Source organism: Phoca vitulina, unplaced genomic scaffold (genome assembly GCF_004348235.1).
Source record: "Phoca vitulina isolate PV1807 unplaced genomic scaffold, GSC_HSeal_1.0 scaffold36, whole genome shotgun sequence".
Classification (NCBI taxonomy): Eukaryota; Metazoa; Chordata; class Mammalia; order Carnivora; family Phocidae; genus Phoca; species Phoca vitulina.
Window position 1 is genome coordinate 8061573 of NW_022589739.1, and position 11726 is coordinate 8073298.

At 46.3% G+C, this 11726-nt stretch overlaps 1 protein-coding gene across 2 annotated transcripts in view; it reads left to right on the forward strand.

Moving 5' to 3' along the window:
- Positions 1-11726, forward strand: part of SCUBE2 (signal peptide, CUB domain and EGF like domain containing 2) — a 64865-nt gene that overhangs the window by 28990 nt on the left and 24149 nt on the right. The window contains exons 9-16 of one of the 2 annotated variants that reach the window (XM_032427331.1): positions 8-130; positions 2560-2676; positions 4054-4176; positions 4584-4700; positions 4961-5047; positions 6642-6746; positions 8735-8890; positions 9282-9488. In XM_032427331.1, the coding sequence (XP_032283222.1) occupies positions 8-130; positions 2560-2676; positions 4054-4176; positions 4584-4700; positions 4961-5047; positions 6642-6746; positions 8735-8890; positions 9282-9488 (1035 nt within the window). The remainder of the gene's footprint in view (positions 1-7; positions 131-2559; positions 2677-4053; positions 4177-4583; positions 4701-4960; positions 5048-6641; positions 6747-8734; positions 8891-9281; positions 9489-11726) is intronic. The other variant, XM_032427332.1, reaches the window with a different exon arrangement.

Genomic DNA, 11726 nt, shown 5'->3' on the forward strand with positions numbered 1-11726 from the left:
GTTACAGACATTGATGAGTGCCAGACCCGCAATGGAGGTTGCGATCATTTCTGCAAAAACACCGTGGGCAGTTTTGACTGCAGCTGCAAAAAGGGATTTAAATTATTAACAGATGAGAAGTCTTGCCAAGGTATGTGCCGAAACGTAGCTGTGTTGTGCAGTGCCCGCTGGTTGGAGCCGAGAAGACAAAACCCCACGCTGGCAGAGACTGGCTCATTGGGCTTCTCGATGGAGTCATTAATCCAACCGCCAACCCATGCCTCACTTATTTCGTCTGTCGGTAGAATAAAAACACCGATGTAGCTCACGAGTATATTTTGGACATTAAGCTTTAATGATTAGAGGACACCTCAAAGAATCCATCTGGTGTGATTATACAGAGCTCACTGCTAGAAATGGCATGGATCACAGAGTGTAAACAGGTTTGCCTTAGGGTGTTGAGATTATGAATAATTTCTTTTTTCTAAATTTTCTAAAATTCCTTTAATTTTGTGGATTTTTATAACAAAACTTGGCAAAAATATGTAGATTTAGTTAACATACCTTACCTTTTCCTAGCGAAAAGTTGGGGTCAACCCATAATCAAGGTCATGTACCAGTTGGTCTCTTCCTTACAGCCCTTGTTTTAATGACCAACCAGCCTCTGGGGCTTGGGGAGAGGGACGGTGGGGAGGGAGGGAGGGGATTGAGTGGAGGCAAGGCAGGATTGCAGACCCCCCTCTTAGATGCATTCCTCCCACACAAGGGGTGTCAGGGGAGCATCTTTGGGGAGCAGTTGTTGTTATTAATAACTCTGGGGTGGTGGTAAGCTGTGTTGGATGAGGAGCATCATTTATATTTTCAGATGAGCACCTTTTATGCCCTATGGATATACAGGAAGTCGCTGTCAGGAAAGATGTGCTGTCATGTAGTCTTGTTCCATTTCTGGGAATAAGAACAGCCTAACTTATTTTGTTAGAAATCCCAGAATTAAATCAAAATCAGAAAATAATATCTGCTTTCACCTCAGGTAATAAAAATGTAACATTACCTTTTTTTAAAATCTTATGGTGTGTGAATTAGGTTTCTCTCTCCTTTTTTTCCGCTTAATACATAATTTGTCAGGCAGTTCAAGTATAGCCCCCTTTAAATTCAGCAAGTTCCTTCTGGATGACTATTGCATGGCTTTCTTTCATTTGACTTGGAAGGCAAATTTGATGTTCCACATAATGTTTCATAATGTACAGAGCAAGAAATACTGTTTAAGCTGTGTAAACACATTAAAAAGGAATTAGAAAAGTGATCTCATTATTTTTGGCAAAGCCACAGCCCATGATGCGCAGCCAAAGCCAGCTACTGAACAAGTCCAACTTTCTCGACAACTGGCTGATGTTAATAACAGAATTCATAGAGTGACATCAATTACTAGGGAAGAAATGGACTTTTTCTTATTTTTCACGGATTGGTCTTGGTAGAAGAAATATTTTCACAGAACAAATTTACTGAAGAAATTGCCAGGAGTTCTGGGAAAAGCTAGTGATGAAGAGGTTTTGTAAGAATTTGCCCTTTTTAATTTCATTTCTTCATTCCTCTAGTTCCTTCCAAATGTTTGTTTTTTATTAACATAGTTTCTTATGGCACATTTGATGTTGAAAAAGAGATCTAGCTCTGGGCTAGTTGGCTTCCACTGAGTTCTGCACTGGTCCTGGCTTATCCATTTGGAGACACAAGTCATAACTCTGTTAAAACCCTCCAAAGAGTTGAGGAAGTGAAGCACTGAAATTCTACTCTACAGGAAAGATGTAAGGACCAGACCAGGGCAGGAGAAATAATTAGATTGACAAAGGCAGCCTCCTGAGGCTAGTTTCCAGGACCTCGGCTGAAGCCAGTGATGCCTCCATGTTAGACCAGGACAGGAGGGGCCCTGTGGGGCTGAACCATGGCAGAAGAACAAAGCCAAGGGATTGGCCAAGAGGATCCAGTTTGGAGCTTAACCACCAAATTTTAGTGTCTGCAATAGAAAATCACTGAGGTTGTTAGCGTTCATGCATTCTTTTAGTGCAGAGGACATTAAAACCCAATTGACCTCTTGGGACCAGAAGACTAATTCTGGAAAGATAGGAACCAGATTTATTTCCAACCCAACTGTTTTCTCCTTTCCATTTGCTATAGCTTATATAATTATTACTGTTGTCTTACCAGTAGGAATATAACAACAGTAACGCATGGGTTGCACCTTATCGTTTGCAAACCCTTTTAAGGTACGTTACCTCATTTGGCTTCACTTAAATATTTTAAATTACTCCGTCCTGCGAATAAGCATGGGAGAGAGACCAACGGAGCTTAAAGGCAAGTGCAATTTGCAACAGAATTTAGAAATAAGGATTCTGGTTGTGAGTATACTTACGGTAGGCTGCTCAACATTTTCTTTGCCACAAGTGAGCAGGTGAACTGATGGATACTTTTTAAATTCTGTTTCTGTTGGTTTTATTGTTGGTCAATGAGTGGAGTTCTAAACCTGCTCTTTCCACTCACCCCTCAGAGCTGGTTTCAGCTGCCCTCTCCCTTTGACAATTACAGATGTGGATGAATGCTCTTTGGATAGAACCTGTGACCACAGCTGCCTCAACCACCCGGGCACGTTCACATGTGCTTGCAACAAAGGGTACACCCTCTATGGCTTCACCCACTGCGGAGGTGAGCACAAGGCCCCTGGAGAGGCAGGGGAGGCTGGGCCTGCAGAGGAGCCGCACCTATGTCCCCCAGTTTCCCCAGGTCAGGGTCAAGTTTCCAATATTGGGGGAATGAATGGGACGTTTTAGTATAGTAGTGAGTTCATCAACTCAAGGGAAGCACCTGCTAAGGGAAATCTATTCACATTGATCCCTTTAACATGTTACGTTATGGAGCAGAGAGAGGAGCTGAGCTAATCAACTGCGAACTTTTTATTGACTTTACTGATGTAGTGTATTCAGACAGTGGGAGGATCTCTCAGGAGCTGATACCCTGTCTGTTGGAACTTCCCAGTGGATCATAAAGTCACAGTCCTCAGAGAGACTGGGCAGGGCACCCACCATTTCCATAGCCTTGCTGTTCCCAGGAACCAGCTGAGCTGAGAGGCCTGTTTCAAGATCTGAGCTGGTCTTCGAGCAGGTCTTTGAGCTGGAAGTGGACCATCGGCTCTATCTCTCTGGGTTGTGCCCGTGTAGCCCCGTGTTCTGATGTCATTTGTCCTCATGCTCATGTCAACTATGGCATAAATCAGATTTGACATCAAATGACTCCCACCCTGCTCCCCCTGATCATCAGGTTCATTGAACAGTCTTTGAGAATACAGATTCAGATTCTGATTCAGAATGGCTAGGGCTTCCAGGGTGATACTGAATATCTGAATATTTGGGAACCATGGGCTTAAATACTTCCTGCCCAATTCTTGTGTCCTGTGCTTAAGAAGAATGGAGAGTAGTGGTTTGGTATAGATAGCATTGTCTCTCTTCTCCGTTTCAATACATCCTTGGCATGGCTAAATACATCCTCTTCCAGTCCATCAAGAAACCCCAAGGATATATGCCCTGAATACGGATGTGTGTCTGGGTTTTAGGTGGAGCTGCCTTCCAGCCTGGACTCAGTCTTGGGTGGATGCGGATTAGTGCAAGTCATTTTCCTTCTCTATACTTCAGCTACTCAATATGAACTGTCCAGTGAGGAATCCTAACTCTGTCTCCCTTGGCGTGTAGCCCAGGAGGATGGTAGAATTCCACATTGGAGGCCTGTGCGGTGTTTGCATTTGGACACGTGAAAGTAGAGCGTGCCCCCTTCTGAGTATCCTTAATGGGGGAAAGGTTTGGTCCAGAACGGAACTTGAGACCATCCTGGCGGAGCTTCTGCCAGGAAACCCACGGAGTGGGGAGTGGGGTCAGCTGGTGCCCAGTGCACATCCCGAAGGCGGTTAGCACCTTCCCTTGGTTTAGTGAGTTTCAACCCTGTGGCTTCCCTGCTGCTTCCTCAGGGGAGGGACGGCATCAGCCTGGTCGCCAGCGGGCTGCTGTGACAGGAGAGTGTTTTGTTCTGCAGACACCAACGAGTGCAGTGTCAACAATGGGGGCTGTCGGCAGGTCTGTGTGAACACAGTGGGCAGCTACGAATGCCGGTGCCACTCTGCATACAAGCTCCACTGGAATCAGAAAGACTGTGTGGGTAAGGGGTGCCGTGTCCCACAGTCAGCGGGCTCGCATTGGCATGGCGGCCCTGTCCCCACGGGGCCGGGGGGCGCCCGCCCTCCTCCCGTCCCTGACGCTTGTCCCCTCGGCGGCAGCAGCCATTCTTGAAATAGTTCAAAAACAGGAGATACTTTACAGGCTCTTCGGTGTGTCCTTCTGTGCTTCTGTGTAGGTCGGAACTCCCTTCTGTTTTCCCGCATGGGGAAAAAAAAACCAAAACCAGCACACACGTAGCTTCTTTACTTTGGAGGGAAATAGTGTCCTGTGTCTTGTGCTCTGTGCTGGATATCAGCCCTACCTTCTTTTCCTGGGGCCTGGGTTGATTGGGACTCACCTGGAAGTGTCCTGCTCTTGCTGTAAGTGTCTGCTTTTTGTCCTGTCTAGAAGTGAAGGGGGTCCTGCCCACTAGTGTGTCACCCCATGTGTCCCTGCATTGCGGTAAGAGTGGTGGAGGAGACAGGTGCTTCCTCAGATGTCACTCGGGCATTCACCTCTCCTCAGGTGAGTGGGTCCCAGTCCCTGGGGCAAGTCCTCGTGCCAGGGCCAGGCCTTCCTGGCCGTTAGGAGTTAGGTGCCCTCAAAGGCTTCCCAGGTCTTTGACCAGCGGCCCTTGACCACCGGCGGCCCATGCTTTGATGCCTCATATGCTGGGTATTTGTCTAGTGGTTTCTGTGGAAAGGGGGGCGGGGAGTGAGTTTAGCTGCTAGCAGGAGGGACTGTAACCTTGCTTACATGTTGACAACCCACATTCTGTCCGTCAGGACTGCAAGAGGCCTACTCTGTCACCTGCGGCTCTTCCTCTTCTCTCAAGAGCAAACAGCAAAAATCCAATGACTCCACTTTCGGGGGTAATTACCAAATCTGCGTGTTCTCTCTGAGGTTCACTGTGATAAATGGGCTTCATTCTTGGGGTGCTATTCTTGAGCGTTGGCTTTATTTTCTCTTCTCTTAATCTCCTCAGTGCTGCGAGCACATTGCAGTCTGTTCTTGCCCACAGCCTTGGTGCCTGAAAACCGACTCACCATGTAACAGATCTTTACCAAGTGTCCACTGTGTGCTCGGAGGCCCCGTCCGTGTTCAGCCCTGGCGGGTCATCATATTGGGCAGAGGCCCACAGAGCTCTGGGATCAGGACACTCGGGTCTCCCAAACTCCCTGTACCTCAAAGGCCCACCAGGCAGTGTGTGCCTGGTGCACATGACATTGGTGGAGATAGACATAGGCATGACAGGGGGCAAAGATTCTGTCCAGAGAAAGAGGCCCCAACCCTTTCTAGTTTGTCAGAAGATAAAGGATAAAATGTAAAGATTTTAAGTAACCTTGTCCTCCCAGATTTAGACATCTCTGTGATTACATCCTGAGAACGTCTGAATGAGGAAATGATTCTTGATGTCCATATTACATATATGAGCAGAGCTAGCGACCCAAAGCGGGACAATAATACTCGAATATATTGACTGAGCGGTTAAATATACCAGCCACTGTATTACATGTCTGAGCTGATTTAATCCACACTGCAGTGCTCAGGGAAATTTTACTATTCTTCTCATTAATCAGATGAAGAGCCCGAGGTTCAGAGAGGTGAAATAATGCACCCAGACTCAGAGAGGAAATAGTGGAGTTGGGGTTTTAACCAGGGTGGGCAAGCTGGTAGTTAATAGTTACTCAGTTCTTACTGTGTGCCAGACAGTAGGCTAAACTTTTTATTTATTTTTTTGTATCATCTCATTTAATCCTCACAGTAATGTAGGTACCTTAATGTAAGTACCCCAATTTTGTCTATTTTACAGGTGAGGAAACTGAGGCTTAGGGAGTTTTAGTAACTTGCTTAAGTCCTCATCACAAGTCAAAGAGCCAGAGTATGAATCCTGGGCTTTGGCTCCATAGCTTAACATATGGTTAAGACTGATTGTGGGGGGAGAGCAGAATTTTGCACACGAGGCCCTCAAAGTGGGACCTTTGCTGCCCCCAGAGCCCAAACATCCTAGCCGTGTTTGGAGAGTGCCATCCTCGTCTGCTCCCTCAACCTTGTCCTCCCAGGAAAGGCTTTTCCAGGAGAATCTGCCCTTCACCATTTCCCCCAGCAGTCGTGTCCAAATTAGAACTAGGAGATTCTGGTCTTCTTTCTCAGGAAGTCACAAAAGTGACCTCATAGTTCATCTCGGCGTTGAGGTTGTTTGGGGCCCTCTCTTTATTATATTTGAGCATTGGATTCATCTCAGCTAGAGGGATAGGTGTTACTCTTAGGAGGCTCCTGGCATCCCCAGCCTCAGGATCATGGTTACTCCATGAGCCAGATCTGTTGTGGACTCAGGGTAAGAGACGGGCTCAGGGTGTGCAGCGTGTGGTGGGACCCAGCCTCAGGACAGCTCGCCATTACCCACCAGGTCTTTCCATTCCTTTGCCTCTGAAGGTAACATCTCTCACTTGTTTCTTTCTGAAGATGTCGCCACCGTCAGGACAAGTGTAACCTTTAAACTAAATGAAGGCAAGTGTAGTTTGAAAAAGGCTGAGCTGTTTTCCGAGGGTCTGCGACCAGCACTACCAGGTATGAAATCAGATGGCTGGTGCAGGGAGCTTGCTTGCATGTTGGGAAAGGGGCCTGTAACATGCTGAGCCCTTCAGACGGGATCGAACAGTCCAGAATCTCCAAGGACTCTCTCCCCAGGGGGAAGAGGAGCCTAGCCTAGCACCCCTGTATAGCTGTGGAGTTATACGCAGGGCTTCCTTTGCCAGGCACACACGGTGAGCTCTGGAGAAACCTGTGAGTTCACGGGAATCAGTAAGGGCTTTAAGATGCATTGGCAGTTTGCGATTATATTGGGTTAAATTTTCTAGATCTCAGACTTTGCTTGGAATATAAGCCAAAGAAATGAGAAAGGTTTGGTTCAGGATAATCTCTGATGAACAAAGATGTAATATCCAGCTTTCCTGTTGGATCCAGTCTTTGGAGGCAGTGACTCCATTGGCTTCAGCAGGACAAACACCATCCAAATAGAACTGGCCTGGTAGAGAAGAGCGGGACCCAATACCTCCTCCCAATACCCCCTCCTTCCCTCCCCTCCCCAGCTCACACTTCCTGTATTATTTCATAAAATAATTTTAGAGATTAAAAAAAATCATGACTCATGTATTAGGGATGCTTCTTTCCCCAGTTTGCCATCACATGAATCATACAAATAAACATGAAGTTCACTGTAGTCACTTTTGGCTGCATATTTCAAGAAATTGAGGTTAATTTTGGTACCTCCATTTGATGGAATATTACGCAGCTATTAATTATGTGTTCTTAAGAATGTTTAGTGACATAGGAAAATGTTCTTATAATGCTAAAATGGAGAGGGGAGAGTAAGATTTCATATATCTAATACAACCCAGACTGTGTAAGAAAAAGTATGAGTAGAAGAAAAAGAAAGGAAACTCATCATATGATTAGTAGTAGCTATATCTCATTGTGGGGGGGATGACAGGAAATTTTCATTTTTTTCTTCTGCATTTTCCAAATTCTCCACAGTGAGCATTTATACTTTATTTATTTATTTATTTTAAAGATTTGTTTATTTATTTGTTTGAGGGGAGAGGGGCAGAGGGGGAGACAGAGAGAGTCTCAAGCAGATACCCCACTGAGTGTGGAGCCCAGTGCAGGCCTCGATCCCATGACCCCGAGATCATGACCTCATGATCAAGCCGAAATCAAGAGTCAGCTGCTCAACCAACTGAATCACCCAGACGCCCATCTTTCATGCTTTTAGATAGAGGGAAAAAGCATTATTTAAAAATAGTCTTGGTCTTTAGTCTTCTTAATGGTATTGTACTATGTTAATTTCTCAGTGTTGATAATAGCATTAGGGGAACTTAACAAAGAATATATGGGAACTCTCGGTTCTATCTAAGAGAGTCCGGAACGGGGATGTGCAGAGCCCTGCCTTGCGCAACACTTCCTCCCACCCTAGATGCCTTCATGATACTGTTTGGTTCTCTGGATGCTTTGTGCCGTGCATTGCTCCTGGTTATTTCAAAATGAGACATCGCTGTTAATGCGCCTCCCAGCTTCCCCTCTGGGTTGCAATTACTCCAAGCTCAGTTTGCCTGAAAGCAGGAGTTGGTTTCCTTTCCACTCCTGTGCTCATTCCCTCTTTGAAGTCTCAGCCCCTGCTTGGTACATCACAGTCCGGCTCTAAGGAAACCAACTGTGAGAACACGGAGCACACCTTAGCAGGTCGGCAGTTAGGACTGCAAGGCGACCCTGGTTCCTGTCTTCCCTGTCTCCCACACATGTGGCCGGTCAGTCGCACACATCCAGCATTCATCCATGAAAATAATTTTCAAGAGCTAAATTGTTAAGTTATATAGGAGGCTCTTCGAAATTAAAATGTCATCGTGCTCCAAGCTGAGGCTTGCAGCGTCCTGGCATCTGGAGTTAATCACTTCGTCCCTTGAGAGTTGTTCTAATGAAATGTTTACTGAGCTCTAGCGAATGTTCAACTGAGTGCTTTGCCAGGATCTGGCTTCCGATAATTTTGTTTCTTCATACAGAGAAGCACAGCTCAGTAAAAGAGAGCTTCCGCTACGCAAACCTTACATGCAGCTCCGGCAAGCAAGTCCCGGGAGCCCCTGGCCGCCCCAGCGCCACTAAGGAAATGTTTATCTCTGTTGAGTTTGAACTTGAAACTAACCAAAAGGAGGTGACAGGTTGGTCTGAAAACAGTCCGTGGTGCCAGGCTCCTCACAGTTTGCTCCTTACTCCTTTGCCTTTCACTTTTCGTCATTCTTGGTGGGGGGAGAAGATAATGCAACCACTGAAGTATCTCCTGTTTTTTTGTTTTTTCACTCCCAAACTAAACTGAATTGGTTTGGAACCTCATGGTTTTATCTGTTTCATAAAAACTCAAAGATTCCATTTTGGCCAACCAATTTCTGTTTGAGTCAAATGCTGCCCAGCCTGTGAGGTGCCCAGCCCCAGGTATCCCCCCATTCTGTCCCCAGGGAACTGTGGGTGTTGGTGGGTCCCTCACCACCCTGGACACCCTCACATGCTGCAGCATGACCTCCTCCCCCACGGTGATCCCTCTTGTTTCGGTAGCTTCTTGTGACCTGAGCTGCATCGTCAAGCGAACAGAGAAGCGGCTCCGGAAAGCCATCCGCGCGCTCCGGAAGGCTGCCAACAGGGAGCAGTTTTACCTCCAGCTCTCAGGCATGGACCTGGAAGGGGCAAAGACGTCTCCCAGCACACCTGAACACCGAGTGCAGGCCTGTGGAGTGGGCCAGGGCCACGCAGGAAACCAATGTGGTGAGTGACCTGCTGGCTGGGACATTCTTGCTAACGGAATTGTCTTGAGCTCCATAAAGACTCGGGGTCACCAAAAGTGTGGCCCATTCACTCTGTCTGGGCTCACTCCAGAGAATGCCGTGGACACCCACTGTCATTTGGGAACTACATGTTGGGGCCTGTTGTGTCTGCTGGACCAGGAGCTCTCCAACGCCTGGCATAGTGTCTGGCTTGTGGTGGGCACTTAATAAATGTTTGCCAAATTGAAGAATGGAGAGGAAGAGTAAGGTGATGAGAAGAGGGAGTGCTGACCTTAAAGGGTCTGATGGACGGTGGTCTTCAGAGCACTGTGGCCCCGGGCAGGGACAGGACTGTAGGTGGGAGGCACCCCTGAGCCTCCTGCACGCCCCACTGTCAGTTCCTGTCATCTCCCTCTGGCCCAGCTGATGGCAACCACGAAGTCTCCTGTCCATAGTTTCGTGCAGAGGCAAGTCTGAGGGGCCGCTTGGCAGACTTATGAGATCCCTGGGCTTCAGCCCAAGACTCCTAGTAGTGACAGTTCCATATACAGTCTGTCTGTGTGTGTGTGTGTGTGTGTGTGTGTGTTTCAGAATTAAGTTTTGACACCCGGCATTTGAACAACACCAGTTCATGAAGTTCTAGGCAAGAGGGACCTGGGCAAGAGGTTCTAGGGTGGTCGGTCTTGAGATTTGTTTGTTGGGTGAAACTGTTCTGGGCATTTATGGGAGATTCTGCCTTTGTAGGTAATCCCTTTATAGTCTCACTTTATAAAAATCATGGTAATGCTTTCTTGAGTTTTCCTCTGACACAAGTACAACATTAAGACGGTATCTGCATTATCCCATTCAACCTGAATGGTCATCTTACCAGCTTGCAGTTATTGTCTCCACCCAACAGATGAACAAAGCAGAGCACAGAGGGCTAGGTTCTTTTGCTCTAGATCACATTGACGGTCTGACTCCAAAGCCTGTGCTCTGGTCCCAAGTAAGGTGTGTTTCGATAACCAGACCCCTCCAGAATAAACTGATGTCCTTTCTCAAGCATCATTAGAAGGCCCTAGAAGTGAGGCTTGAGCTAAGGAGTAATAAGCCAGTGTTTCTGAAGAAGCAAAACTGAGCCCAAGGCACTCATTGAGGAGAATTGTCAGCAATAATCCCCCAGCCCAAATCTATTGTTTTGCCAAAACGTAGTAAAAATCAAGTATAAAATCAAGTGTAATTGTCCACCAGGGGCTGGTTCTCAAATAGTCTTGACTTTTATTCTAGCTGACTCTCTTAAAAAGAAAAAAAAAAAAGTTAGAAACAACCCAGCTGGTTGGTTTGTTCTCATTTAAAATTCTAAGACTTCCAGTTTCCATACGAATATGGTGATGAGAGTTGGCTGTTGCTGACCTACTTTAGGGGGTGAATTGCAGAAACTGTCAGGGACAGGCAGGCCAGTCTTCCTGCTGGCTTCTCAGAGCTAAACTGCGACCCCTTTCCCCATTTGCTATCCTGTTAGGGAGAGGCCTTGCAGCCTTGCCAGGGAGCCTCTGTGGCCGTTTAAGAAATCAGGCAAAACTAGAGTATTACCAATACTACCATGACTGTGCTCCTGGGAAAAAGGCCCAGGAATGAGGATCAGGAGTTACTTAACAGAGGCCTCATGACCATGACAGCTTATGAAAGACGCTGTGGCTGTTGTGTGTGTAAATGTGTCCTGAGATGCTTGTCATGCTAAGTTAAGTTGGATTTGTTGCTGAGAGGCAATGTGTCTTGTCTCAAGAGCTCCCTCTAGCAATGGATGACTTTTGTAAGCCTACATGGAACCAAATCAGGTTCACCCTGTCTGATAGCAATGTTGAAGATTTTACCCTGTAGAGAAAAGAGCACAAAGAATTACCAGTGAAATTTCCTCCTCCTGCTGAAGGGAGGAAGTGTGTATAAGGAGGGGTTGCATGTGTTAATTAGAAAGATGGGGTAACTGGGTGATGTGCGTTAAGGAGGGCACGTGATGTGATGAGCACTGGGTGTTATACGCAACTAATGAATCATTGAACACTACATCAAAAATTAGTGATGTACTATATGTTGGCTAATTGAATTTAAATTAAAAAAAAAAGAAGAAGGTTGCATTCTACACAGAGAAAGAAAGAAAGAAAGAAAGAAAAGAAAGAAAGAAAGAAAGAGAAAAAGAAAGATAGAAAGAAAGAAAAGAAAGAAAGAAAGAAAGAAAGAAAGAAAGAAAGAAAGAAAGAAA